This window comes from Triplophysa dalaica, chromosome 19 (assembly GCF_015846415.1).
Source record: "Triplophysa dalaica isolate WHDGS20190420 chromosome 19, ASM1584641v1, whole genome shotgun sequence".
NCBI classification, from domain to species: domain Eukaryota; kingdom Metazoa; phylum Chordata; class Actinopteri; order Cypriniformes; family Nemacheilidae; genus Triplophysa; species Triplophysa dalaica.
In genome coordinates this window covers 10,751,062-10,778,276 of record NC_079560.1, presented here as the reverse complement: position 1 = coordinate 10,778,276, position 27,215 = coordinate 10,751,062, and the positions used below count along the sequence as shown (strand labels likewise).

The 27,215-nt window shown below is 39.4% G+C and overlaps 3 protein-coding genes across 5 annotated transcripts; all 3 read right to left on the bottom strand.

Moving 5' to 3' along the window:
* Nucleotides 1-69: 69 nt before the first annotated feature.
* On the bottom strand, nucleotides 70-10,228 carry sart1 (spliceosome associated factor 1, recruiter of U4/U6.U5 tri-snRNP). Of its 2 annotated transcripts, XM_056730590.1 has the most exons (20): nucleotides 9,734-10,227; nucleotides 8,032-8,086; nucleotides 7,877-7,932; nucleotides 7,645-7,771; nucleotides 7,452-7,557; nucleotides 7,277-7,354; nucleotides 6,987-7,086; nucleotides 6,508-6,650; nucleotides 6,157-6,363; nucleotides 5,894-6,006; nucleotides 5,649-5,791; nucleotides 4,907-5,031; nucleotides 4,533-4,697; nucleotides 3,505-3,615; nucleotides 3,215-3,302; nucleotides 2,820-2,910; nucleotides 1,126-1,261; nucleotides 924-1,013; nucleotides 560-681; nucleotides 70-302 (listed from the first exon to the last, which is right to left on the bottom strand). In XM_056730590.1, exons 1-20 carry the CDS (start codon nucleotides 9,987-9,989, stop codon nucleotides 284-286), a joined length of 2,331 nt encoding a protein of 776 aa, XP_056586568.1. In that variant the 5' UTR covers nucleotides 9,990-10,227; the 3' UTR covers nucleotides 70-283. The 2 variants fall into 2 exon arrangements, with proteins under 2 accessions (XP_056586568.1, XP_056586569.1); XM_056730591.1 differs by lacking the exons at nucleotides 70-302; nucleotides 560-681; nucleotides 924-1,013; nucleotides 1,126-1,261 and adding an exon at nucleotides 1,288-2,181 and having other exon boundaries at nucleotides 2,819-2,910; nucleotides 9,734-10,228.
* Nucleotides 10,229-10,397: 169 nt separating this feature from the next.
* On the bottom strand, nucleotides 10,398-14,580 carry si:dkey-175m17.6 (N-acetyllactosaminide beta-1,3-N-acetylglucosaminyltransferase 2). Its single transcript, XM_056730597.1, has one exon. It carries the CDS (start codon nucleotides 13,470-13,472, stop codon nucleotides 12,120-12,122), a length of 1,353 nt encoding a protein of 450 aa, XP_056586575.1. The 5' UTR covers nucleotides 13,473-14,580; the 3' UTR covers nucleotides 10,398-12,119.
* Nucleotides 14,581-15,570: 990 nt separating this feature from the next.
* si:dkey-175m17.7 (uncharacterized) lies at nucleotides 15,571-25,752 on the bottom strand. Of its 2 annotated transcripts, XM_056731966.1 has the most exons (5): nucleotides 25,491-25,752; nucleotides 24,132-24,189; nucleotides 20,527-22,682; nucleotides 19,644-19,949; nucleotides 15,571-19,505 (listed from the first exon to the last, which is right to left on the bottom strand). In XM_056731966.1, exons 3-5 carry the CDS (start codon nucleotides 22,664-22,666, stop codon nucleotides 19,240-19,242), a joined length of 2,712 nt encoding a protein of 903 aa, XP_056587944.1. In that variant the 5' UTR covers nucleotides 22,667-22,682; nucleotides 24,132-24,189; nucleotides 25,491-25,752; the 3' UTR covers nucleotides 15,571-19,239. The 2 variants fall into 2 exon arrangements, with proteins under 2 accessions (XP_056587944.1, XP_056587943.1); XM_056731965.1 differs by lacking the exon at nucleotides 24,132-24,189.
* Nucleotides 25,753-27,215: the final 1,463 nt, after the last annotated feature.

The window sequence follows — 27,215 nt, the reverse complement described above, 5'->3', positions numbered from 1 at the left end:
CGACAACAACATAACTCCTGCACATTTACTTCAGAGCCAGATCTACAAAATCCAGAAATGAAGCCAGGCTGGTGTTCACGCAACAGCTTTTAATAAAGACAAACTAAAAGTTCACAGAAAATTGTCCGAATCATTAATCATAAGCGGGGTTACAAATACACACACAAGACAATGTTTGTACATACATCTCTAGTTGCAACTTATTTTGATTCATTTATGAACTGGCTAAAAATGCGAAAAGGTAAGAGATCTTCTGTCTTCAGGCTCCAGACTCCAGACAGGATTATTTTGTTATGGTATTCCTGTGAAAAAGAGATGGATAAAATTAATTGAAAACAAAAAATAAGACCATGAAAGTAACAGGAGACCAAATTCCATTAAAACTAATACTCTATGCAATAAAACAACAGCATGAAAAAACTCACACAATGGTGCATATTTAGCACAAAATATCAATAACATAACCATTACAAAAGCAAAAATAATTGTATTAAAGATGTTTTTCAAGTATTCATTTTCTCTTGGAAACTTCCACCACAACATGAACGTAAAAACATACGCATTCATGCTCTTCCCACTGCCGCTCAGCACAATATATGGAGTTTTCTGGGATTTCTGTTTCTCCTGTAGAAGAGCAACGGTGCCCAGAGGAGTGTCACTGCTACTCATCTTCTTCAGCAGCTGTGGGGAATACCAGAAGAAACTTTAACTACTGATAAAAGCAGTGGTCTCAGGTGGTCAACAGGGAACTTAACATTTAGTCATACACATCCTTAATACGGAGTCCAATGTACTGTGAAATCTCTACAGAGATACTGAACAAAAATATTACAAATGCCACACAGTTCCCCTCCATATAAATGATTAATGGGAAGAAAACCATATTTCTAAAGTGTTTGCCGGAAAATGTGGAGAAAACATACCGCTTCTTCCTCCAGTTTTTTCATCCTCCGTTCCGTTTTCATCTTGCCGGAACCTTTCCCATGGAAACGATGAGACAGCTGTCGGAAAGCCTGGAGGACAAAATGCATTAGGTTAAAGAATCATATGGCTGAACGTCTAAAGCCGGTGAAGTGCTCATGTAACCATGCGATTGGCTGAGCATGCACAAGGTCACGGACAGACCTCTTTAGGGGTGAGTCTGCGACCAGATTCATCAACGTATTCAATCTTGACATCTGGCTTGTAATTATCCTTTTCTTTGAAATCCTGAGTGAAGCCTCTGTATTCCTCTCTCCTGCTGTACTTGTCATCAATATTCCTGCAGTGGCAAATGGAAACATGTCATTTTCCAATAAAAGCAAACCATGTCCGTTTGACTACCCAATTACTTTTATTGTAAATAAACAAGACAACAAAAACCTTTGGCAAACGTTTCTCCTTTGGTGTTCACAAAGGAACAGTGACATGATTTGGAATGGCATGTTGCCAAGTATATGATTACGCGAAAATAACTCTAAAGACCGTTTCAAAGCAACAACATTACTGCGCATGCACACTTTTGTGGCTGAACTAAACTTCCTGTACATATCCGCAGAGAACAATCCCTGTCGATTATTTCTGATAACAAGTGAAATAAATAACAAGTAAATCACATTAGCTAGTGGGGATGTAACAATATCCATACAATATGGCTGCTGTCGCATCATCAAGGTGGAAGCTGCAAATTGGCGGTGGTTGATGAGATTTCCCCTTCGATTTAAAGGGGATTCCCAGACTAGCGCTATATAAATGTAATGAATTAAATCTAAATCTCACAGTTAGATAACCGCTCCGTGTACCGTCCATGGGTGCGATATTAGTTGCGGCATTTATAAAATAATGTCTTGGAAACGTGCAATAAGCATCCTCTTATCACCACACGTGTAGTACCTGGCATAGCCAGAGTGTTGGATATTTTGTTGGGATCATTTAAAAGGCCCATATACCCCACCATTCCGTTTGTCCTGGTTTCTTGATACCATCATCAAAAGAACAGAGCCAAACATGGCACCAGGAGGGCCCAGATTTAGGTCGATTTTTATCACTATACTGCCAATCCGAAACAGTAAAATATGTTTGCTTAATGACGTATTTTAATTATACGTATTTTCCTTTGAACTAAACTAATCCCCTGACTGAAATTGATGATTTAAATAACTGATGGAGAATCATATTTGATGAGCTTGGGTCATCAATATTTTAACATGCAGCTCAAACCGGTACACATGTGACCACGATAATATCGAGACAATTTTGCTATTGCGATAGCACAATATCTATAATATTGTTACATACCTATTAGTTAGTGAGTTAAAAGTTTGTCTAACCAGTATTATTTCGGGTTACCGGTAGAAGAACAGTTACTTCGCTAAACTGAAACGTGACAAACTTATACAGGCCATTCAACAAATTGCCTATTTAATCAAATTAATGTACAATAAAATATTAATATAAATAGTTAAATATAGTTTATTTCTCTTTTATCATAAACCCCTTCGACGCGTCTGCTGCAGGCGAGTATTTTGACATGATGCGTGATGCACATAGGTTCACGTGAAGTGCTGAACATGCATTTTAAATTCCTGCTTCCCCTGAAGAGGAGGCTCCGATCGCCACTGTTTCTCACCGGTGAATGTGACATGACTTCACTGGAACCGACAGCTTCTGGTCTTTGCGCGCGGTTGTGTTTTTTGGAGGAGGCGTGGCTTTGGATGTTGATTTGCCAGAGGGAGGGATCGTATGATTGCACAGCTAGCAGGCAAACGTTTTCATTTTCCAAATGATCTTCTCAGCCTTTAACATAACTTTTTAAACCAAAAAAAAACAGAGGTACTCACATCTTGTCTTCAATGCAGTAGTTATCATCAGTTGGAGCTGGTTTCGAAACTTTGACACGAGCCATCTTCTGCATCTGTGTATCTAGCAAGCCTAAGAGTGTCAAAAAATAAATGTAGTTATAAATAAATACATTTACATTTTACATTTAGTCATTTGCCAGACGCTTTTATCCAAAGCGACTTACAGTGCACTTATTACAGGGACAATCCCCCTGGAGCAACATGGAGTAAAGTGTCTTGCTCAAGGACACACTGGTGGTGGATGCTGGGATCGAACCAGCAACCTTTGATTTACCAGTTCAGTGGTTTAACCCACTAGACCACCATCTCCATCGTCTCCAAATACGAATATGTTAGATCCAGTTTTAAAGCAGTTTATGTGGTTGACATCTCACCCTTGTTCTTGCACAGAAGCAGAGCTGCAGAGAGACCAGATTTCACGATGGGCTCTTCATCAAGAATGGTTGTAGAGGCTGTCGTTAACTATAAAAGCACAACAGAAAAGAGGTAAAATATCATGTTTAGATTACAACTATTCGACTAGCATTGCTAGTAGAGACTCAAACCAGCAATCCTTAAATCATACCAATAAGATGTAATTTTGTTGACCTGTAACCCACATTCATAAATTAAGTAACCCTAAGTTAAAGAAAAAGTTTCCCTCCAACAGCAGCAGAAGACTCACATCACTGTGTTTTTGCTCCTCGTCCAGGTTGACGGTGCTCCAACCCACATTGTCGTCCATATCAGAGTCTGAATCTCCAGCTCCCTCTTTCTCTTCCACCTTGTCAAAGTCCTGTGTGGTCCAAACAAAACAGACCCATTCAAGATCAGATGATGATATACATTTTCACAATATTGAGCTCAGGGGTGGGTGAAATGACCAAAAATCTATTTCAAGGAATAAGTTATTTTATTTCACGCTAACAATCTCCGATTATAATTCTAAATCTTATACCTCTTTTCTCAGACCGACTATTTATTTATAACAGTTCATTTGAATGTTCACCATAGTTATATTGTAGGCAAGTTATGTAAATGTACTACAGATATCAAATTAAGTTCTGATAATGAGATTTATTATTTATTTATATGGCTTTATCATATAGGATGGTATAACAATGAAGTATGAATATAGCACAAACAATGAGAGTAGCGTACATGACTGGCGTTATAAACTGGGGTCTGTACTGTAGGTCTTCATTGCTCTTTACTCTCTATTAGATGCACATATTTAGTGTGTTGCGACTATCTGTCTTTAGGTTTGTTTATTATTTTTGCGTCTTTGCACTGCGAGTCTCTGCATGAGTCTCCCAAAACAGGAATTTGCAGCAGGAGGACACATTAAAGCGCTTATGCTTTTCGAAATAACAGCTTTTCGAAAAAATCGGACTTCTGAAAAACGTAAGAATGAACTTTTTTAATATGCACTCGCAGATCCCTGCACAAGCACTGTGGGTGAGAGAGAGCCGTACTGGATCGAATCCCGAAACTACAAACTGAAATCTGGTCAGATGAGTATTTGATTGGTAACTTTGTTTTTGGTGCATTATTTCACATGTTTTTTCATCCTAACTCCCAACTTGCAGAGCGCCGAGTTAACTACACCTACTTATTTACATTCGGCGGAATAGAAAAATATCGGTAACAGCATATTATATTATTTCGCCAAGACCTAATAACACTTTAGGAAATGTTTGGGATGACATGTACCATAATTTCCTCCTGGTCCTCTCGGTTGCCCGACAGTCCGTAAGTGGGGATATCACCAAGAGTGCGGCAAAACTCAGAAGTGGCGTTGAAGACGATATTGTTCTTTTTGTCTGGGTCGTTTTCATCATCTGCATCTGCTGCAAGTCTATTCATGTGCTCAGCCACCTGAAAACAGAATTACACACAGACATGCTAAAGAAAAGTTGAAAAGATAGTTTGTCTTTCCTACAATGACACGGAGCTGATTAACCTACAGTCCCACAGAAAAGAACAGACACCCGAGAAGTCTAAACCAAATTTTCTTTAAATGCAAACTTCTATAACACTGACAATTCCTTCAATACTCCAATGAACATTAAGGAAGAGACACCGACCCGTTCGCCTGAGTCTTTGAGCATCAGTTTCTGTCTGAGTTTCCTCTGTTTTTCCAGCTGCTTCTGGAGCTCCTGCTCGGCTTCATCTTCCTCCATCGCAGCATGTTCAGGAAGAGCAAAGTCCTCTGAAAGAGAGAAAAGAAATTAGTGTTCATTAGCAAACAGTAGCTGCGTTTATTACCCTTCAAAATGCGCAAACTGAAATGGAGCATTAAAAATGCGGCCAATGGAAACATTCATCTTGGCAAAAACTCCCATATATTGCAAATATATTAAAAAAGTGTTTTTTCAGGCAATAAGATAAAAGAGACATTTCGCGAAACACTTTGTTGCAATTACAAGTCACGTGGCATTCAAAAAAAGTCACATGATTATTCATGGTATTTATTGGTAGAACAGTTGGAAAGATAGGATATTAGGAATTCACATTAAGTGATATCAGGAAAACGAGTGAGGAGATTTATTAGGAACAGTGAGGTATTATGAAAATATATAACTAGACATTTCTCTTTACTCTTTCATCACAGTAGGTGGCACTACGCACTAAAGTTGGTTTGCAAACCGCCAAAATGACTTATCGTGAGAAGAAACTAAACACACTTGAATCGCATAATATTGTTTAATGGAATCGCAGTCATTCAGCAATATTTTTTTTTTATAGTTTTATAGGTTTCTTTAATAGAAACCTGGCTACTAATGCAATTTCCTGTTTGGCATAGCAACAGAAATGATCAAGTCTCACCATCTTCACTTATTTCCATGTCAGCCATTCTAATGTCGTCTGACCGCAGCAGTACATCAGTCACCCTGCTAGGGGTTTCCAAAGCAACATTCTCCAGCGTCTTCCCCTCTTCATCTGCTTCTTTTCTGCCCCGACCTCGCGACCTGGACGGCAGAACCACTTTTAGATTGATCATTCATCAAAAAGATATTTACCTGTGGTGCTTCCGTGCTATTTACGAGCAAAAGATTCACGGTTTCATTTACCTGGAGCCGAAATCTGTGCTGCGAGTGTCATCCAACAACAGATCATCAGCACCGCGGGCTTTCTCCTTCTTTCTGATTTTCTTGACTTTGCATTTGGTCTTTTTGAAACCGACCTGAAGTCACGCATAACAAATACACAGAATAAGCAAAGACAAACAACATAAGCTCAGTTCAGACTGCCCATCTCGAATTTGTTTTTCAGGTCTTATCTTTGTGACTCCACTTAAAGAAATCAGATCCATTTGAAAACATATGGAGCTCACCATCTCTTGTGGTGTGTAGTATTCGGTGGCGAGGGTGAGAGCAGGCATGTCCAGCGAGTGTGCTTGACTGCGCAGATTCTCTCTGATGGTCTGCAGCTCACGCTCTCTCTCACCCCCCACAAATCCTCCAGCACTCAGCCTGAAGCTCTTTTTCTTCTCCCCCTCGATCTCCTCGTCATATTTGGACAACACAGACTTTTCCTTGAACTGGAAAGAATTCATAGAAGATAGAAAATGTTACAATGTTATGTATAATTTGCATACACTACGTGTAGTAACTAACCAAGTGGATACTTGACAAACGCAATGGTCACCAAAGTGAAAAGATACAAAGGTAACATGTGATCTTACATTGACCATGTCATCAACACTCTCCTCTTCTTCATAAGGTTTATAATCAGGTTTTTTCTTCTTGAGTTCCACATTTTTCTCAGCTTTCTCTCTGTCCACAAGGCCCACATTCACCAGCACGTCCTCCTTCTCTTCAAGAACGCCTGTGAAAATCACCCACACAGAAAAGCTGTGAGAGTGTGCCAGTATGACGGTGTGTGGGTGGTGTCAGTTATTTGAAATTTACAGACAAACTGCTCTACAGTGCGTTTCTTAAATATGTTATGTTGGCTAAAAAGCGAAAAAGTGATGTCATTTTTGTCCCATGTCAGTTGCCGCCATGCTTCGAGCAGTTGGTTGCAATTCATAACCTCACCACTAGATGCCCCTAAAATCTACACATTGCTCCACGTAAAATTTCAATTTCTTAACATGTGGCTGAGGTTACTAGCCCAAACCATTAACCACTAATCCATAACCTTGAACACATATTCTCTCACCTTTGTCTTCAAGCGTAAGGATCACTAACTCTCCTTCTTTAAAAGAATCCATCTTGTGTTGAACTTTGAGCCCTCTGAGATCACGCGAGCCGTATGATTCCTGGTTAATACAAATAAATTGGTTAGGAAACTAGTAACTAAAACATTAAACTGAAAATTATCTTACAAGAAAACCCAATAATACCATAAACAAACGAATCAGTGTAAACGAATTCATACCGGCTTAAAAAAACAATTAAATCAAATATATTGTTCTATAAATGTCTGACGAGAAGAGAAAAAAAACACACCTTCTTTTCCTGCTTAAACTCTTGCTCAACCAGATTGCTCACACCAAACTCCTCATCCATCTCCTCTAGGAGCTTTGCCTGAAAGGAGAACAAATGCAGAGAAGAGAAAAATAAAGTTACGTTTGGTTTATTTGTGACCATAGCCTTTGCAACGGCGCATCTGCTCTAACCGTACCCTTTTTTCTGCCAACTCCTTCTCCTTGGCCATTTTGCGACTCTTCTCTACCCATGCAGCTGTGTCATCCAGCCACGGTTCATCGTTTCCAAGTGTCTTCACTTTTCTGAATAAATAAAAAATTCAAACTTTACTGCTCTCATTCATAGCATGAAAAAGTTTTAATATCTGATTGATGTTAACCATTTCCTACCCCAGTTTCTGATTGAGCAGACGCTTCTCTTTGAGAGCAGCCATTTTCTCTCTCATCTCAGCCTGCTGTTTGATATGAACAGGGTTAATGGTCTGAGCCACCAAAGGTTCTTCTTTAGTTCCCGTTTCTAAAGGAACCATCAAATAACAAGAAAATGCATCACATTGATCAAGTATAATCAAATCAATTAAATATTTAAAACGTTGTAGTAATTTGAACAGAAACACCTTACCTTTCTTGGATTCATTGAGCTCCAGGGGTTTCAAACCTAGCTTGGCCCTTAGCTTACTGCAAGAGAAAGCATAACAACATTTATAAGTGTGTTTTCAGAGGGATCAAGTTTTCAAATAGTAAGCATTGCAGAATGCAGATGCTACAAAAACATACTTGGTCTCTTCGATGCTAAGTGAAGCATCACCACTTGCGGATTTAGGACCAGGCTCTGCAACATAGGATGATGCCATGAGTAACATTCAACACAATAACAAGATGTTAAAATAAAACATCATTAATCACTCAGAGAACAGCACATGTGCCTTCTCTGAAAGGGATGAAAGCCTTAAAAGGAACCATGGGTATAGAGAGATGAATGGCTTAATATATTAACAATTGAATTGTCTTTATAAATGTAAATTCATCACCCAAATACAGTGAACAAACAAACACCTGAACTTTGCGAACATATGCTCACTCTCTCCCTCTCCTTCTCCTGTGCCCGTGCCATGTGCTTTTCCGGGAGAATTGTCCAATAAGGGGCTAAGAAAAGTTGTTAGGAAACAGTATTATATGTTCTAAAAAACTTTCTGAAAACTGTACGATCGCTGGGGGAGTGTATCGAGCACAGAAATACTACGTAATACGCCCAACTCGTTGCTTGACAGGTTGACCAGGTTAAGGATGAGAAGACAGCACGTCTAACATTGTAAAGAAGTCACAATGCATGACACATCGTTGCAGGGCCGCTTTAAAGGGATAGTTCAGCTAAAACCTCCTATATGCAGTTTATTTAATCACCCTCAGGCCATCCGAGATGTAGGTGATATTTTTTCTTGAGTAGAACCATAAAGAAGAAAAACCCACAGCCCCCTCTGCTTCATATTACGGGGTCCACCGGTCTAAGAGTCCCTAAAGCACATAATTCCAAAAAGCGGCTCCTGGCGACATGTTGACGTTTAGTGAAGCGAATCATTTGATATTTTCATAAAACTGAACGTCATTTTTAATAATATTAGCCATAATGGGCAACCTCTGCACACAATCGCAATCTTCTTTTTGTAGTATTTGGTGGTGGATGGCAGCGTCTGGTACATTTAGCGCCACCTGCAGAAAGGGAGCATTGAGGTGGTACAGTATGGCAAATAGGCTAACTTCAGTCAACATATACAAGTTAACTAGTTGGAACTAATTTCAAGCGCTGTGTGATGACAAAATTGACATTTTGGAAATTTCCCCTCGACAGCTCGGTACTCGTTTACACCCATGACTGATAAACATCAACATACATCAAAATAAGATGCTCGCGGTTTAATTGTTTATTCTGTATTAGAGCTCACGTGAATATAAGCCAGGCTAATGATGGAAATCAACATCAAAAAGTCAAAATCGGGATAAATTGCATTTAATGATGGCTAAAAACATTGTGTATATATTCACAAGGAACTTGGTTATTAACATGCCTGTTTGTATTGTTTCTGATCAACAATATTAAAATCTTTGAAAATAAACCAAATAGGGTCTTTATTTTCTTTATTACTTTAGCATTATTAACATATATATTTTTTATCCTACAGCACCTCATATTCACTGAAAAACTGATGTGTTCAGTGTGGCTGCCTGTGCATGCAACCATTTTACGTCATCGAAAAAGAACATGGCGGCCTCCTTGGGTTGAAATGAGCATTACATTTAGTTTTTTTTTTTTTTTTTTAATACTTGATGTGTCGCTTAAGGCTATTACAAGGTATCCATACAACGTCTATACCAAGGTTCCCTTTAAACACGACCAGAAAACCCAGTTAAGTACCAATAAAGTACTTCGGGGCCCTAATATGCTCTCCAGGCAGGCAGCACACTAGGCTTGAAGACTCACCACCGCTTTCCTCGTAGGTCGCATCAGCTTTCTCCTTCTTGACCCGTGGCTCTCCATTGCTCTTTTCGGCTTTACCGCGGCTCTCTTTCTCTGTGCCACGGCTGCTTCTCTCTCTGGAGCGGGATCGCTTTCTCTTCTCTCGCTCTCTGTCCTTCTCCTTATCTCGATCCTTGTGTCGGTGTTTCTTGTGCTCGCGGTGCCGATCCTCTGGATCCCGTTCCTTCTCCTTCTCTTTGTGTTTCTTTGATGAACCCATGTCGACTTTCGGTCTGTTTGTGGACTAAAATAAGGTATGTGTGTCTCACAGGTATCTGGCGTAAGTTATTTGAGAAGCGCGACGAACTAGCACTTTTTCATCTTAATAACAACAGCACATAACCCACATATTGTTGATGTAAGTGTATACGCTCCCTGTTGTAATTAATGCATGATTTAGTATTGCAAAATAACAAACCCGTCTGGACCATCCGCAACAACAGTCGTAACACGATCACGGTGCTCGCTCGCTGTGCATTTAACATCCGGGTTAAATTGACAAGAAAGGTTTGCAGCGCCACCTATCAGTGTGGAGTTGTGTTCACATTCATTATTCAGCCCTGCTCGTGTTTTGAGTTAAAACTGAGCTCAAGATTTATCTCGATATTCATAAAACATGAAGTAGTTTTTAAAAGTATATACAATTGACATTTCACTATTGTTACTTTATAGCTGTTAAAGGGATAGCTCTCCCCCCCAAAATTCTGCCATCATTTAATGACCCTACTGTTGTGTTTCTTGTGAAACACAAAAGAAGATATTTTGAGAAACATGTCAGTGGTTTTGTGTCCAAACAATGGAAGTCAATGAGGGACCAATGTCGTGTGATTACCGACATTCTTCAAAATATCGTCTTTTGTGTTCTGCTGAAGAGTGAAGTCATACAGGTTTGAAATGACATGGGTGAGTAAATGATGAAATAGTTTCTATTTAAAGGGGTGAACTGTCCATTTAAGCTTTCTGTATTTTGTATTAGCTTGATACTGGTTGGCCTTAAATAAAAATACTCTTGTAATTTAAGTAAATAAACTATTGAATACTTGTTAAAGAAATACCTATACTTAAAATTTATTATTACCAGCTATTTTATTATAGCTCCTGTATGACATATCGCTTATTTCTCCCTGAACTCGCTGTAAGTCGCTTTGGATAAAAGCATCTGCTAAATGACTAATTGTTAATGTAATAAAATATAGTAATTTCACAATTTGTTTGCTTTAAAAGAAATCACATGAACTGGAAGAGGTAAATAGCCTTTATTTGAGAACCATTTGTACACAATCTACATGAAATTATGCAAGCTTCATTTGGCATAGTTACCGAAACAAATCTGAATGATGATTGTGAACTTTTAAATAAATGCAAAAATGCCATACCTACTAATTCTAATAAACATTAGAAATTCAAGAGAAATTAAAAACAATGTAGAGAATGGTAAACCTATTGGTCATAAAACCATGGCTAAATGTTAAAGATCACAAAATAGATAAATATACACGAGACAAACATAAATAAAAAGTAATAAATAAATTACTTGGCAAATTAAATAAATCATCCATTCAATCATTTATTTTTGTTATTTATTATGATTGTTATTTATTATTATGATTGTTATTTATTTATTATTATTATGATTGGTTTTTGTTCTCGTAATTCAGTCTGCCAGCCAACATCATCAGGGTATAATTAGGCTTAGAAGGCAAACAGTAATCCAAATAACTGCCTCTAGGGCTTTCAGGTCATCACAGTATGTCATGATATTTTTTATTCAAGAAGATCTGGACTCCACAATGTCTCAAATAGACTTCAGATGCTCTTATACCATTTTCACCTTCCTACAGTAATTACCTCTCTCAGTCAGCTCACAGCCATACTTTTCACATAAAATCCTTGTGATGACAGGAAATTCAAGAAAGTGCATGTTGCACAAAATCTGCATGCGCTAACAGTAACTTTTTAAATACAAAGCAGAAGAATGTTGATCAGTTTTTAACTGATGTTAATAGCTTTTAAAATCGAATCAATGAGATCACCTCCTGCCAGAAGACTCAGTTATGTGCTTATTTAATTCCAGAAAAGTAAAACATTTAATTTCAAAACCTCTCTCATAACAATGAAATAATGACAATTCTTATAGCCTGATGCAAAATCTCTTCCTGCTTATACATATTCCTGAGAACACCACAGAAAATGTTAGCCTTTTATGCAAATTGACGCCCAAATGACATAAAAATACCTTGTGGAAAAAATAAAAACAACTTTGAACACCTGGCCACTGGGGTATTATTACCATCATTTGAAGCCATAAACAAACTATTCCCTCCGTATCAGTCTCACTTTCTATTGTATATTAGCACTCTTGGGTTTGAACTTGCAGCTCCTTCCACAGCGTTAGCATTTCCTTAGGGGAACGTTTATGAACCAGGAGAACATTATGATATGCACATGGCTTCTCTCGCAGGTCCTCCGGAAGGTCAAAGGTGAGGAAACCAGGATGATGACTGGGGGACAATCCGAGTCTGTGAAGGCACATTCCTAAATAAACATCGTCAATGGGAAACAAGCTCACCCGCCGAGAGACTTCCTGCAAACGCATGACCAAAGAGCCAGTGTAAACCACACCCCCACCTCCTGCGTATGCTGGGTAAGTTCCCTTATAAAAGCTGTCAGGTATGTAATATTTAGTACCAGGCTGCCGATTGGGCCAAGCATTGGCAATAACATCCCCCACAACGAAATCATCAAGATCTTTTGTCTCGTTTCGATCTGTCTTTTGTACCGTAGCTTCATGTTGGTTTAGGTAGTCCAGGAGAGCTCTAGTCCTGAGAAAGACATCATCATCTCCTTTGAAAATAAAATGGATGTGCGGACAGTGCTTTGAAACCCAGTCCCAGAAGAGAATATCCTTCAGGGTCAGATTGAAAAAAGTGTCTTTAAAATCCCACTGGAGGATGTCCTCGTGAGTTCTGCTCTCTAAATCCAGCAGGGCACTCAGGTCCGGATGAGGCCCAGTCTCAGTGTCCTGCCTGGCGAGCAAGAAGACGGTGCACACGAACCAGACTCGTCCTCCATCGTCCCCTTGGATCCAACCGCTCCTCCCCCACGTTTCTCTGATGGCCTGTCTGTTTTCAAAGTTTCCAACTTGAGATTTTATCGCCATGAGGAGAATGGGAGTCTCAGTTTCAGTGCCATCCCTGGCACACAGGTTGGGTTGGTTCAGTAGGATAGGATAATACCTGCAGTGCATAGATAGGACAAAATCCTTCATTTGAGCAGGTAGGGTGTTAAAGTCATGCAGCTGAGATGCCCACATCTCATCCTGTTCACAAACAACCATTTTCTCTTGGGGAGTTTTGGGCCCCGTGACATTATTTCTCAATATGGGATTGTGCTCTCTGTCCGAAATGTGTTGGAGGCGGTTCCAGAGTGCCCCATCTTCCAGACGGAGGTTCCAGAAGGGCCGAACTGGATGGGATGCCTGAGCTCCTGAGTTGCCAGAGGCTCCAGTGGCGACGAAATGTAGCGGCAACTGTGGTGGCGGAGGAGGAGAGTAGGAGACAGCAACAAATATGGACACCATGATGTAAACCACCAGGTGGCTTACCATTACACAAGGCAAGAGAAACAGGCATAAGACCTTTCCATTGCAACGGGAGCGGGCCATGGACTGAAAAAGAATGGGAGATTGAAAGGTGAATAACATTTATTATATTACGTAATAGTGGGTAGGTTACTACCTCAGAAACATCAAGCTGTTTTTATGAGCGTTCAAGAGGAGGGTTTCTACCACTAGGAGGGCATCTCAGAAGAATTAAGTCTCCATGGCTTTGCCTCATGAGACTCATTATCTGCGCTTGACTGGGCAACGTCCGCGGCTTCCTACCGCCTTTGATATTTACATCACACACTTTAAGACCACAACGCTGCATATGACAATGTCTTATGGCAAGGTCTCATTTGCTTTCCCTGCGAGTACTCTAATGTAAAATCGAAAATAACGTAAGCAAATCTTTTTGGGTTCATATTATCATTTACCAGGAAACATATGTTTATACCTAAAAATATATTTTACAACACTAGAGGGTCTCATAAGATTTGTAGCACACAGAAATGTATGTTTAAATAATAAATGACTCAATAAAACAAAGTACAAACACTCAGCTATCCAGATAAAAGTGACACAACACATTATGTTAAGTAAATAAAATAAAAAAATGTACCTAACAGATCATAAAATAATAATAGTACCTTTATTTAACGAGGCTCAATTGTTTTTGCAAACATCTTTCAATTATCTGGAATTTTCTCCCCATGCAGTTCCCATATCATCCTTTCTTCACGAGTCTTCGGTGGTTTACCTTGTTTTTTCATCCTGATTGTGGTGTTATCCTAAAATGAGTACATATTAAATAGTTCTTTCCTTGTACCGACACTATGTCCTGGTTTTGGCTATGCAGTTGTTAAATTAACTGAAGTGTCTCTCATTCTATTCACAGGTGCACATACTAAATGAGAACATTTGCATGCTACAGGTGATTTGAGGAGGCAAATACGCCACACCCACCTATATTAAATGGAAAGTTGATTTACATAAACCCTGCTTTATGCCCACAAACTTTTATGCCAATAAATTTCAATTTGGAAAAATAAAGGATTTTGTCAGTTTCCATTCCACTGACACAATATAGTGTCCAGCTTCCAATACCTATAAATCTAAGGGTGTTGCCGGGCAACCCATGACTCCAGAGAGATCTACTGAAACGTGCATTGAAAGGCAAAGATACTAGGAAACGTGAAACATTATCATTCAGATGAAACAGAACAGGTATTTTCCTCGGTTTTGCATTACAGTATATTTTAATTGTTTTAATAATGTTTCAAACAGTGTTAAACTGTATACAGTATGTCGTCTCTGCATATATCTGTATTATACTTTGCTGTAAGTCTCGTAGTCACACCTGACGAATGAACCGGTGAATGGACTCATCAGGTTTCACCAATATTATGGATGCAATGACATTTTTATATGTTCTTCCCTCTCAAGAAGTCATTCCTGCACAAATTCGCTTAAAAATATTTTTTTGTCATCATTTATTCACCGTTCATGAAACCACATGAGGGTGATTTCTTTATTTTGTGGAAAATAAGATATTTTCTGACATGAGGATGAGTAAATGATGAAGTTTGTGGCTTAACTATCTTTATAAAGTTTTTGCCCCAGTTTCTCTTCTTCCTCTCAGGCACACACACGACCATGTCCGCTTTGTTCTATTATTCTGACTTCAGTGCTGTAGAAGCTTGTGTGCAGGAGAGAGCTGACCGGCAGCTCTCTATTTGACAGTGAATGGATAAGACTGGGACGAGGGTGGCGCTAAAAGCCAATGGAAACTGAGCCCTGAGAGGTCTTTCCCATAGAGAGCTGCCCCTAGTGGACTTCACTTTGATATGATAGGTGTCCTGCATAAGGCCCCGCTTCCTATTGATCTAAACCCTCAGGGTGCGAAATCACAGCTAATAACACAGAAACCAGCACTTATGTAATGTAGCCACAAGCAGTGGTGGGCTATAGGCCACTACCACCGCACATTATCAATGATAATCTGAATGAGTTAATTGACTACACAGAAACCAATAATTTCCAAACTGATGTTCTAAATATACTGATTCTGGGTTTGTCTAGAGGTAATTAAAGTATACCAAGATGTAGCCTTATGCATTCATTTCATTACTAAAATGATGAGCTGTCTTCTTGAACAAATATCACACGACTGCTAGTTTGTTGTAAAAAAAATGTATTCCAACAAATCAATTTAGATTTGCGAGAAAATTGTACTGATGGACAATTTTATTACAACCCAACTGTTCAATTTCTCTGCAAATTCAGGTTCATTATTCTCATAACAATTGCCGGCAAGAATCAGCCATTGAATTGATTTCATCTCACAACAGTATCACAGTCTCTCACAGTAAAGATTTCAACAGGAAAAGAATGAAGCCCCTTCATTTGTCAATGACAAAAAGCAAAGTACACACAAGTATATGGTCAAATCTACACTGGTTGCCACGTCCCACGTCTTCCCTCCAAAGCAGCATGGACATTGAATTCATTAAGACTGGGAAAGAAGACTGGTAGGTCAGTTTGGAGCAACATGCAATCAAAGGACGTCAAACTCCCCCGAGGGATCTATATCCAAAATATCCAAAGAGTTACTGATAAATGATCGAACATAGAAGAACGTCAACATATGAAAATATAAAATCTTCAATGAGCATCGCAATTTTGTGGGTATGAAAATCTGCACAGAGTATAAATTTACAGTAGAACTACAATGACGTATAGGTTAGAGAGCAAGGAAATAAGGTAAGACACTGATTATACAGGAAATCTCATCATATTGTTTTCTTAGAGGGCACTTTTCTTCCAATTCCACCCAAGTGCATTAAGATGCAGATAATACAAATATCAAAAGCCCATCAATGCCAATCTTAAATTCAATATTTGGCACAAAAATTATATCATAATAATAATGAAAAAAGAACAGGCATTACATACATGAATAAAGTCACATGAAGTATCCTTACACAAATTCACAACGAGATTTACACAAAACTTTACATGTTCATTTATGCTGTTAATACAATGTCAAGATTTTACAATTTGCACATTATAAACAATTTCAGCTCCCATGAACCTCATAACTAAAATGAAGACAGCCAAAAACAATTCAGTCAATCTATGTAGTCATTATTAACCAGTTGGTTCTGGCAGACCTACACAGTACACAGTTGAGATATCTAAATTTCGAGGTACGTCTTGTCCCACATGTCTGGAAGAGTGAAATCCTAGGTAAAAAGGCAAACAGTTGTAGCTAATGGCATTGACAGATGCAAGCTCGCAGCAAAGCTTGGGTTGTGCCAATGGACATTTAACAGGCCTGAGGTCGGGATGCTTGATAGAAATGGTAGAAATGTTCACCCACATCATTCCTCGTACCCACATTCATGTTCCGCACACACACAGGATAATGCAAACACATTTCTTGTTCATATCTACACACAAATGCGTTATGCGCAAAACATATCCAATCTACTTCCAAGTGCTTAAATTTTGTTTCCGTGATAGGTGCTACATCAACTCGGAAGATGATTATTGAAATTTCAGCATTCCAAAAAGGCATCCCTGGTGATTCTTTTGTCTCAAAACACACTATATACATGTAGCCATATGGAGAGGGGCAGTTGGAAGTTTTACTGAAATAGTAAACAGTAAAAAAAGACAACAGCAAAGTGGTACGTCATGCCAGATTCCAACGACAAATATGTTTAGCAATGATCCTCTAAAGCACAAATATTTCAAGTTTATAAACACATATGCTCTTAACTATTCAGCAGCATCCATGTTAAAACGACTTTTGTCTGGTTTCTCAGAGCTCCAACATCTCATCGAGGCCTGTTTAATAGATGATCCCTCTCCTTATCTTGTCCTCCGGGTAAAACGAAGCGACAGTGCCAGACAACACTCACATAAACACTGTCAGCAAATTGCGGAGAGAATGAAACAGTCAGCTTGTTACTGTAAGCCAACTGAACTCATAAATACAAGAGCTCTATGTCAGCTCTAAAATAACACCAATAGCACTAGATTGGTTCCAACATCCTGATCTGATCACGTATTCACCTTTAGTGTAGGTAGAGGGTTTTAAACTGGAACTCATTTGAAATAAAACTCAAAAAAGCACACTTCGTCACACGCCGTTGGACAGAGTGAATTAATGGCGACACGGCAGCAGTGTGTGAAGGCCAATGGCTCAGCGAGGCGGAACACAAACTTCCCACTTGTCAAGACTGATGCAGGGAGGCTTCAAGGACCGAGTCTGAGAAGTTGACAACAAGCAGGAAGAACAATCTGTTTCACAGTGAACTAAACCGTGGTTTTTCACAGAACGTATTTATATAATGGTGCATAGTCTCTTGAAGTTGGGAAACAAAAGTAAATCAGCAGTTAGATGGTAAGAAAATTAATGCTCTGGTTTCCTTAGCAGTTCATTATACAAACCAGATTTTTTGCTGTAGTTCTGAGAGGACTAAGCACTAACCTGATAACTGTAATTGAGGGATCTTTGTAGAACGTTTCGAAAACAGAGCAGGTGTTTTATTAAAAGTATTTAAGCTTAATGGTTTAAAAGCCGAATGGACGAAATATAAATCACGGAAAGCACTCAATGTTTTGCCGTTGGAACCCTCATGCTGATTTTGCATAAACTAAAAATATCTATTTGTCACCAGGTTGATGTGCAATGATGAAATGCAAATTTGAATGGCCCGATCTGCTTCAGTCACAGTAATTCTGCACAGTAATAAATAACTTTATGTAGCTCTTTCCTATTATAGCATGTCAAATAGGTTTTGCTTTAGACTTGAGGAGAGCGCTCGATTCCCAATTTCTTAAAATTCATTTCCAGCACAAAAAGGAAACCGCAATATAATGTAGAAAGCACAAACATAAAAACTTTTTGTTAATTTAAATATGTGAACTTTGCATAAAGCACATAAGTAGTGAGTTGATTTTATAAAAACAAAATATGTTAATAAATAAAGAAGCCGTTCCATAGTCACGTTTAACACCCCCCTACATGACACAGTGCTTTATACAGATTCCCCTTTTCAGTATAATAGGGAAGCAGTAGGAAAAATAATGATAATACGATTTTTGGATTTTGCTCAGCCTTTGGATAGCTGAATAATGTCCTATAAATAATCTCCAGCGTACAACCATAAATAAACAAACTACTATCAGTCTCTATTGCACACCTGCCACACAATGACACCAAGATAAAAGATGCAAAACCAAATAACAAAAATAGCAGTATCGAATAAATTTCAAAGGCAAAGAAAGTCTTCATGTCAGCGGAAAGATGTATAAATAGTTGGCAGCTAACACAAAGGTAACCGAGATAACTTTAAAAAGTGCCACCAAATTATCTTCCAAATCAAAAATCTGTCTAGAAAAGTGCTGTGCACAGTGGAAAAGGAGTTTGAAGTTTGCTACAGGTCTTGGGTCTCGAATGTGATGCTTGTCACAGTTCTGAGAGTCTCAAAACGTCTTTTTCTGTGCTTGACAGCCAGAGACTTTGTTTTTTACCCCTAATACTTCTATAGTTACTGTCATTAACTTTTTTAACAAAGCTTGATAATAGTAATAATCATAATACAATAATACATGAATTAATTTGTAATGGATTCATTCCTAGAATGCTATTATTCTGCATAAAAAATTGGCACATCATTAACAGGGTTTCAGGATAAAGGTGGAGAGCACAAACATCCATTTGCCAACTGTCAAATAAGTACTATTTTTTTCAAACAAAGACTCAAACGAGCGGAAGTACTTAAAATAAACCAAGACTTTCTTTTCACTGTTTCCCTCATCGGGGGATTTTTTCTTCACAATAGTCTTCAGCCTGGATCTTTCAAACTTGGGTTTCTAGGCCACTCAGTTTGGGGGTGAGGATACGAGGTGTTACCCCAGAGTTAAGGTCTCTCTCAAACTCTAGCAGCTGGCCCATGAAGTTTAGGTTGGGGGAGACGACTGGCCGCCGACCTCGCACGTACTTATAGGCGTCGGTCATGGTCATGAGGGTGTGCTTCATCAGGTAAGCAATGACAATGGTCGCAGAGCGGGACACACCTGCTTGGCAGTGTACAAGAACACCCCGTCCACACTGGTGAGCCTCCTCTGAAATGACAATAAAAGGTGGAAAGAAAAGATCAATCGCACTCCTTCTGGATGACACTCAAATAAGAAGAATTTCAAGACGTGTACATATGAGAATATTTTAAAGCCACACTGCATTAACAAAAATAATTATCTTACCGATAAACTCAAAAACCTCCTCAAAATACTGCCGCAGATTCTGCTTGCTGTTGTCAGTAGCGGGGAGCCTTTTGTAACGCACCAAGCCTGTGTCAAGATGGTACAGCGGAAGATGAGCTGTGACGTTGACCACAAAACCAATGTTGAGTCGAAGCAGAAGGTCCAAATCTTGAGCATCTCTTTCATTCCCAAGGAAAAGGAAAGGCAGGATGGGACTGATAACAGCATTCTCCACATCGGGGGTCATCACGCTTTCCTCGGACAGTGATGCTGGGAGCGATGAGGAGAGAGGGAGGGAGAGGTGCACTAACAACGAAAAACAAAACAAAATCTTGTTTGCACTCTGTAATAATGTGATCATCATGACATTTGTGTTTAAATGGTGGGATTTTAACAATGGTAGGGTTTAAAGGTTTTTTTTAAATATGCCAAAGGTAATTTCAACAAAATCTATTAATGTAAACCTCCTTTTTCTTTGCGAAGCCTCATTGGTGTATTTATTTTTTTCCATTCCATAGCTAAAATTTGTTAATATTGTAGTTTCTTTAACAATTATGAAGCAAGTTTCACTGAGACATGAAACAGTCCAAATTTTAAGAAAATGAATTTGAAGTATAAAGGCTTCAGAGACAGAAAACTCTTTCTATTTATAGATGTGAAATCTCCTTTCGAGATAACTCTTTTGAAGCTAGTGAGGATTATGCACTCCACAGATTTTATAATAATTTGAATACTATCAGTGCACAAAGGCTAACAGCCTAATGAAAGCCATGAGAAGATGAATGTAAGTACAATCAAGCGGCACTGGGAAAGTGGAGAGGCTTTGGTCATCTTTTTGAGTGCCTCAAACATTACCAGCAAATTACAAGGTCATGATCTTTACCTCGTCCATTTTCTTCATCTTGTTCTCTGTTGAGTGAGTTGAGGACCAAGTGGAGTGATTGTGCAGAAGGCAAGGTGTGTCCACCCTCCCTTTCTCTCTGTTTAGGTTTAGGCTTAATCAGGGTGCTGGGGGCAGACGGTGGAGGTGAGAAAGAAGGAGGAGAATCCGGAGAGGGAGAGCGCAGTAACGGAGACTGTGGAAGCACTTCATCATTAAACCCATTGCCATCCCCCATGCAGGTATCACCTCCTTTGTTCCAAAGCCTCTTTAGAGAATCCCTCCCCTGGTCTCCGCTGCTCCCAGATCCAATAAAGTCCAAAACTGCCATCTTGCCTTGCTGGAGCCTCCGGCGTCCTGCCTGATCGGTCAGATGAGTACGTGTGAACTCCATAAGGTTCCGGCAATCAAGGATTACAGGATTGTTGCTGCTGCCGCTATTTTGGTTGTGGCCCATGCAGGCCCTCCCTGAGCCCATCCCAATCCCTGCATTGTGGTAGTTGGGTTGGGTTTTTGAGCGGGTCATCTTCTTTGCTAGCTCCTCGGGCCAGATTGTGCGTACACTGTAATCATCATCCTCAGCCTGGTATCCCATGGTTTTTGCACCGATGTTACGGCCCATAGTGGGAGGATTCCCTCTGTGCGGGTTATAGGTCACTACAATTGGGTCACTGCTGCAGTAGCTGCACGTTGAGCTTCCAGTTTGGCTTGCTTTGGGATTGCAGCCACTGACGCAACTTTGAAGAGCCCGAAGAGGTGCGGATGAAGAAAGGGGAGTACAGGGTAGACAACCGCCAACCAGCTTCTTACGAAAAGCAGCAGGGCTCTCAAACCCTCCTGCTTCTCCAGAGCAGGATGCACAACCCAAAGGTCTGAGACGCCCTGGGCGGCAGTCCGAGACAGTGCTATTGGAAGAGGAGGTGTTAGTGGTGGAAGCGGTAGAGAGACACCCTCCCAAAGTCTTCAGTCCCATGGTTCCGTCACCGCCGTTGGCAGCACTCGTACCTTGCACGTGAGAAAATGAAGACGATGGGCTCGTGCTACGTCCGTGGCAACTGGCCGAGTGACCTCTCCCTCTTCTACAACGCACCAGCCTCCAACAACCACAAGGATGGGAGAAGTCAATAGTACATGTGTGGTCCGGACTGGGAAAGCCTCCTCGGGAGGAAGTGGGAGAGAGAGGCAAAGTGTGGAGAATTTGGGGCCGATGATCTCTAAGGCGTGAGGGACGAGGCTGACTGATGTGCTGATAAGAGGATGGGGCCCGGGACGGGAGTGAAGGTGGGATGGCAGGGTAATGAGGGTTTAGAATGGCAGCATGGGGTAACGGGGGTGAACTGTGGTGACGGGATAGGCTGTGGGTGTGGGTGTGGGGAAGTTGATGTCCGGGACCCAGTTTGGAGTTTTCTTTGTTTCCTACAGATGATACGTCCTTGTCAGTATGGGACGGGTAGCAGGCAGACTTCAATGACAAGTCCCTTTGTCTTGATGGTTTGGGTTTGGTCTGCTGTCTTTGGGTTGGTACAAATTCCAAGATCCCTCCAGGAGAAACCGTGAGTTGGTTCTGATGATGTCTACTGTGCTGAATCCTGTTTTGATTCTGATGATGGGTCTGGTAATTCTCCACTAACTCGGAAGATTTTCCTTTGCATTTTCTGTCCCCTTGCACAGGATCCAAGTAAAGTGATACCTTTTTTGTTTGGTTGCTCTTACTGTTTCCACTTCGGGTGAGGCTACTACTGCGCCCCTTGTCTGAATATGAACCACCTCTTGCACCTTTGTCCAAAGACAATTTAATGTCAATGGTATGTGTGTGCTTGTGAAGTCTGGGACCCAAAGTTACAGTCCCGTTGGTGTGACAGTGGCTGACATTGTGGCCGCTGCCCTCAAAGGGGGCACCACGAACTCCTCTGTCTCTCTGACCATGGGACAACTGCCTGCGCTTGCATTCCAGAGACAGGAAGTTAGCACCTGGATGGCAGCGGAGTGGAGGGGGTTGGGGTGAGTGCGGCTGGGTCTCGTTGTATGCGGCTGGGCGGTGTGAGGAAGACTGGGAGGTGGCCGGTGGAGAGGCCACGCGCAAGGCCAAGCTTTTGGGCCGCTGAATAACCACTATGCGCTCGTCAAGAGGAAGTGGAGGCATCTGGGGCTGAGGAAAGCTGTGAGTTTATGAAGCAGAGAGAAAATAGACAAATGAATCTTACAGTGCCCATTCATTTTGGTACTTGAGTAATTTAGGAAAAGTCCATAAAAACAACACATATGATGTGAGTATTTCACATATAGTTAATTTTAATTAGTCACAGCACAGAGATTTACTTAAACAATTGTGATGAGTATTGTACAGAAGGCAGTCTTCTGTTAGTCATACACAACCTTCCTAGTCATTTAACACAATCAACAATAAAGAACAGCACGAAGGGCAAGTCACAGACTATTCAATAAAAACAAAAAAGACCTTATAGAAAGCCTTTTCTGACCCATTACCCTTACTAACTTAAATATCAAGGGTTTATGTCTGTCAAAGCCATAAAATAATCAGATAAAAATACACAGACAAACCATAAAAACAATTGGAAAGGGGGAGCTTGTAATATTGTCCGGCCTGTGTTCCTAGGTATCATTGTGTTGCAACATTCTAACCTAGCCTGCTTGACTGTTTAAGAGACAAAATTAAGACACGCATTTGCAGAGTTCGATAAAGGCATCCGTTATAGTCAAAAATGTAATGAGATGTAAATTAAATATATATATTTTTTTATTACAATAGAGATATTATCTTGCTCCTCTTATCTCCAAACAACAGAGCGAGTCAGCACATTATTCTAAATGTTAGACATTAGTAGACATTATGGGATGTCAATGGAAAGACCATGAGAGGAGCACTAAAGCGTAAAAACAGGGATAAAAATAAGAGCAAATGGAATATGTGACCCTAGACAACCAAACCAGTCTCATGCGTCAATCGAGATTTTTACATAATATGAAAGCTAAATAATATTTCTATTGATGTATGAGTTGTTAGAATAGGACAATATCTGGCTGAAATACAACCGTTTAAAACTCAGGAATCTGAGAGTGCGAAAATGTCAAAATGTTGAGAATGTCACCTTTAAAGTTGTTAATCAGAGGCACTGTGGCAGGCCATCCACTCCCAAAAATAAAGTTTTTATATATATAAGGTAGGAAATTTACAAAATATCTTCACGGAACATGATCTTAACTGTATATCCTAATGATTTTGGGCATAAAAGAAAAATCTATAATTTTTACCCATACAATGTATTTTTGTCTTTTAATAAAAATGTATCTGTGCTACTTAAGACTGGTTTTAAGATCCAGGGTCACATATGTGTGTATGTGACAACACAAAAGAGAGAGAGAGAGAGAGAGAGAGAGGGGGGGGGAACAAGAACAAGAGAATGTAAAGCGGCACAGAGAGAACATTTACAGGATGTGGCATGACTGGATCATCCATTGACCTCATGGATGGGGGAGGCATGCAGATCAGCACTTCAGAAATATACCCCTACACAACACCCACACAAAGATCCTAGGACAGAGCCAGCATGCCATGCTCTTATTTCCACATGCATACATTCACGCACAGAGCCTGGTGATGGTATCCTCATCCTGTTTGTTTTTTTCAGTCTTGCCTTTTGTAGCCTGTGGTAGTGAAGGGGGGTGGGTGGTTACAATGACCCAGATTTGTCATATTGCAAGTCAACATCACTTCCATCACTTGAACTCACACACTAAACGCCACATCAGCGTGTGTTAATGTGTGTTTCACACATAAACAACATTTTTTCACTGCATCACGTTTGAATTGAAAAAAGCACACACTTAGGCTACTTGTGCCTGTCTCGAGGATGGACAACATCAGCATCTATGAGCTCAGGCTAAGGCTGAGCACCAAAACAGCTACAAACAGTGATCATATTTCACTGATATCACCGAAAATAACAGTGTGTATTTATAGAAATACTGTAATGATGGAGTAAAATAGTGACTAAATACAAAATAAACACTACTTAGTGCTGCATAGATTTATGAAAATCTTGAATCCTAAATGCAATTTTTGATAATAATCACAAAAGCATTGTTTTGATTAATGTAAATAGCATGTGTTAAATTTACGCACATGCTTATTCCAGCATGGATTATTTCCAGTTGTTTTACATTCAAATCAACAGTCTGCGACAGACGCACGTGGCTGCATAACAACTAGCACACACAATTTTGCCCAAAAAAATAACTATTTTAATAAATGTGGAAAAATTTGTGGAAAATTTGCCATGAATTATGGCAAATGAAATGGACGAAGGTGCATTGAATAAAAAGGTGAAATGCAGTGAAATGTTTACTCGCATCGTCATTCGTTTGTAAACTGGATCTCATGTTTGTCTATAACTATTCATGTTTGTCTTTCACACACCATCATTGAGCCATTGTTTCTGCTGCTGCTATGCGTTTGATGTCCTGTCCGATCCGTTAATATATATTCTTACTGAAATAGTAATAGCTCGAACGTTATCTGGGCCTAAGCATGGCACTCACAAAAGCGTCCACCACAGAAATGTATATACTATGTACTGTCACTTGTAAGGCCACGCTGATGCTGTCACGCAAATTCAGATGCGCTTTTCACTGGTCGAGTAGATCTCTTCGACATTTGAGCGCAGTTTCATGAGACTATTTAAAATGTTATCTATTTTTTTAATAATGTAAATTAGAACCTTGGGAAACTATCCTAATGGGTAATGCCTAAATTTTAATTGATATCTATATTTAAAAAAATACCTAAATAGTAAACATCGGGTAAATTGTACGCAAATGTAAATAATAGGTTGCTGCTGCAGTAGCCGGACATTTTGTTGAAAACAAATCATTAACTACCATTTAACGCTACGATATAGCAGATTTAATGTAGGCCCAGATAAAACAAAGAAGAGAAAATGACTTACGTTATAATCTGTATGCCCGCTGTATCGTCATCATTTGTGATTCATCTCTTTCTCCGCGCGACAATTCCGCTCCAGTGCCGCGAGACATTTACATTGCTGCAGTTATCTGTGGTCTGCTTTAATGTATGGGTTGCACTTTAAAACATCCAGTGATGTCCATTAGTATATGGGATTTAGGCAATGTCGTCTCATATTGTTCATCGCATCTCGTCTCATCTGTATGCACAATAACAACGCATGCGGCAGGGCAATGCAATGTAATGTGCGCTTGTACAGTGTGCACGAAACAGCCAGCTCTATGTGGAAAGGGGGCGTGGTGCTAATTGAAGGAGGAGTTTTTGTTTGGATGACATCATACTAGACCAATAACAAGCAAATTGTATCGCAATGTCCAGATGACGTTGCTCAGTGGGTAGATTTTTACGGATATAAAATTACATTTTTCAGAAGTTTGAACAGAATTGTTTTAAAAAGTCCAATAGTTGGATTCAAATCACTGTAAATGTTGGTTAACCAAAAAGAAGAAATGGCCACAAAATGAAACACTTTTGAGCCCACATTGATAAACAAATATGTTTTTATTTCATCATTAAAGGCACCTGTCTGAACGGAGTGTGTTCCCCCAATTTTTATGAAGTGCGGTCTCATCAAACGCCTATAGATGGCGGCAAAGTCTTCATCCATTCGTTTGTAGTTCAACAACAGTTCATGATGATCAGAAAGTAACAGTGATATACGACATAATGGACAACAAACAGTTGGGAACATCAACGACAGTAATGCTAATAGTAATAATAACAATACATGTTGTATGATGCGGCTAAACCGTGACGAAAACCGAGATTATAAACCTATTGTGCAATGAAATAATTTAGGATTGTACAAAGCAATTTACTGTTCCGCTGTTAGCAGTGTTGGGTGTAACTTGTTACTAAGTAATTAGTTACTGTAATTTAATTACTTTTCCCTTGAAAAAGTAAAGTAAGGGATTACTCATATGTTTTCTGTAATTTAATTACAGTTACTTTTGATGTAATTAAACTAAATACTTTGTGAAATATATGTGTGTGCAATAGTGTAATTGACATCAAAATTCAAAGTCTTACTTTAAAATCTGTGCTTTAATGTATAATTCTCAAATTTGCAATACTTTGGTCAGTTAATAATATTATTTATTTGAATGAAATAAATAAGCCGTTTCATGTCTATCCTTGAATCACTGAACTAAGGTTAATGTAGGATATAGAAATAAATTAGTAATGAGTAACTAAATACTTTTTGGACAGAGTAATTTGGACAGTAATCTAATTACACTATTGAATATGTAATGAGTAACTAGTAATTAATTACTTTTTCAGAGTTACTTATCCAACACTGGCTGTTAGTTTGTCATTTTGGCTCAGTTTTAGTGTAAAATCATAACAACAAATGCCATTCTGTCAGATTAGAATGATTTGCAATTTAGTAACAGTTATTACTTAGGTGGCTATTTTATCCTTGCGTCCATTAATCTTTCCACGTAAGCATATTCCTTTGCCATATCGTGAACAATTATATTTAGATTTCAAAGCCTGGTTTAACACACTACAGTTTGTTTCATAATACATCTCATGTAACTGCATAGTATCTGTAATTTCATTTCAATACATATACTTAACATCACACATTTTTTAATCCGCAAATGTCTTACTATTTTACATAGCAATTATTAAAAAAGGATATTTT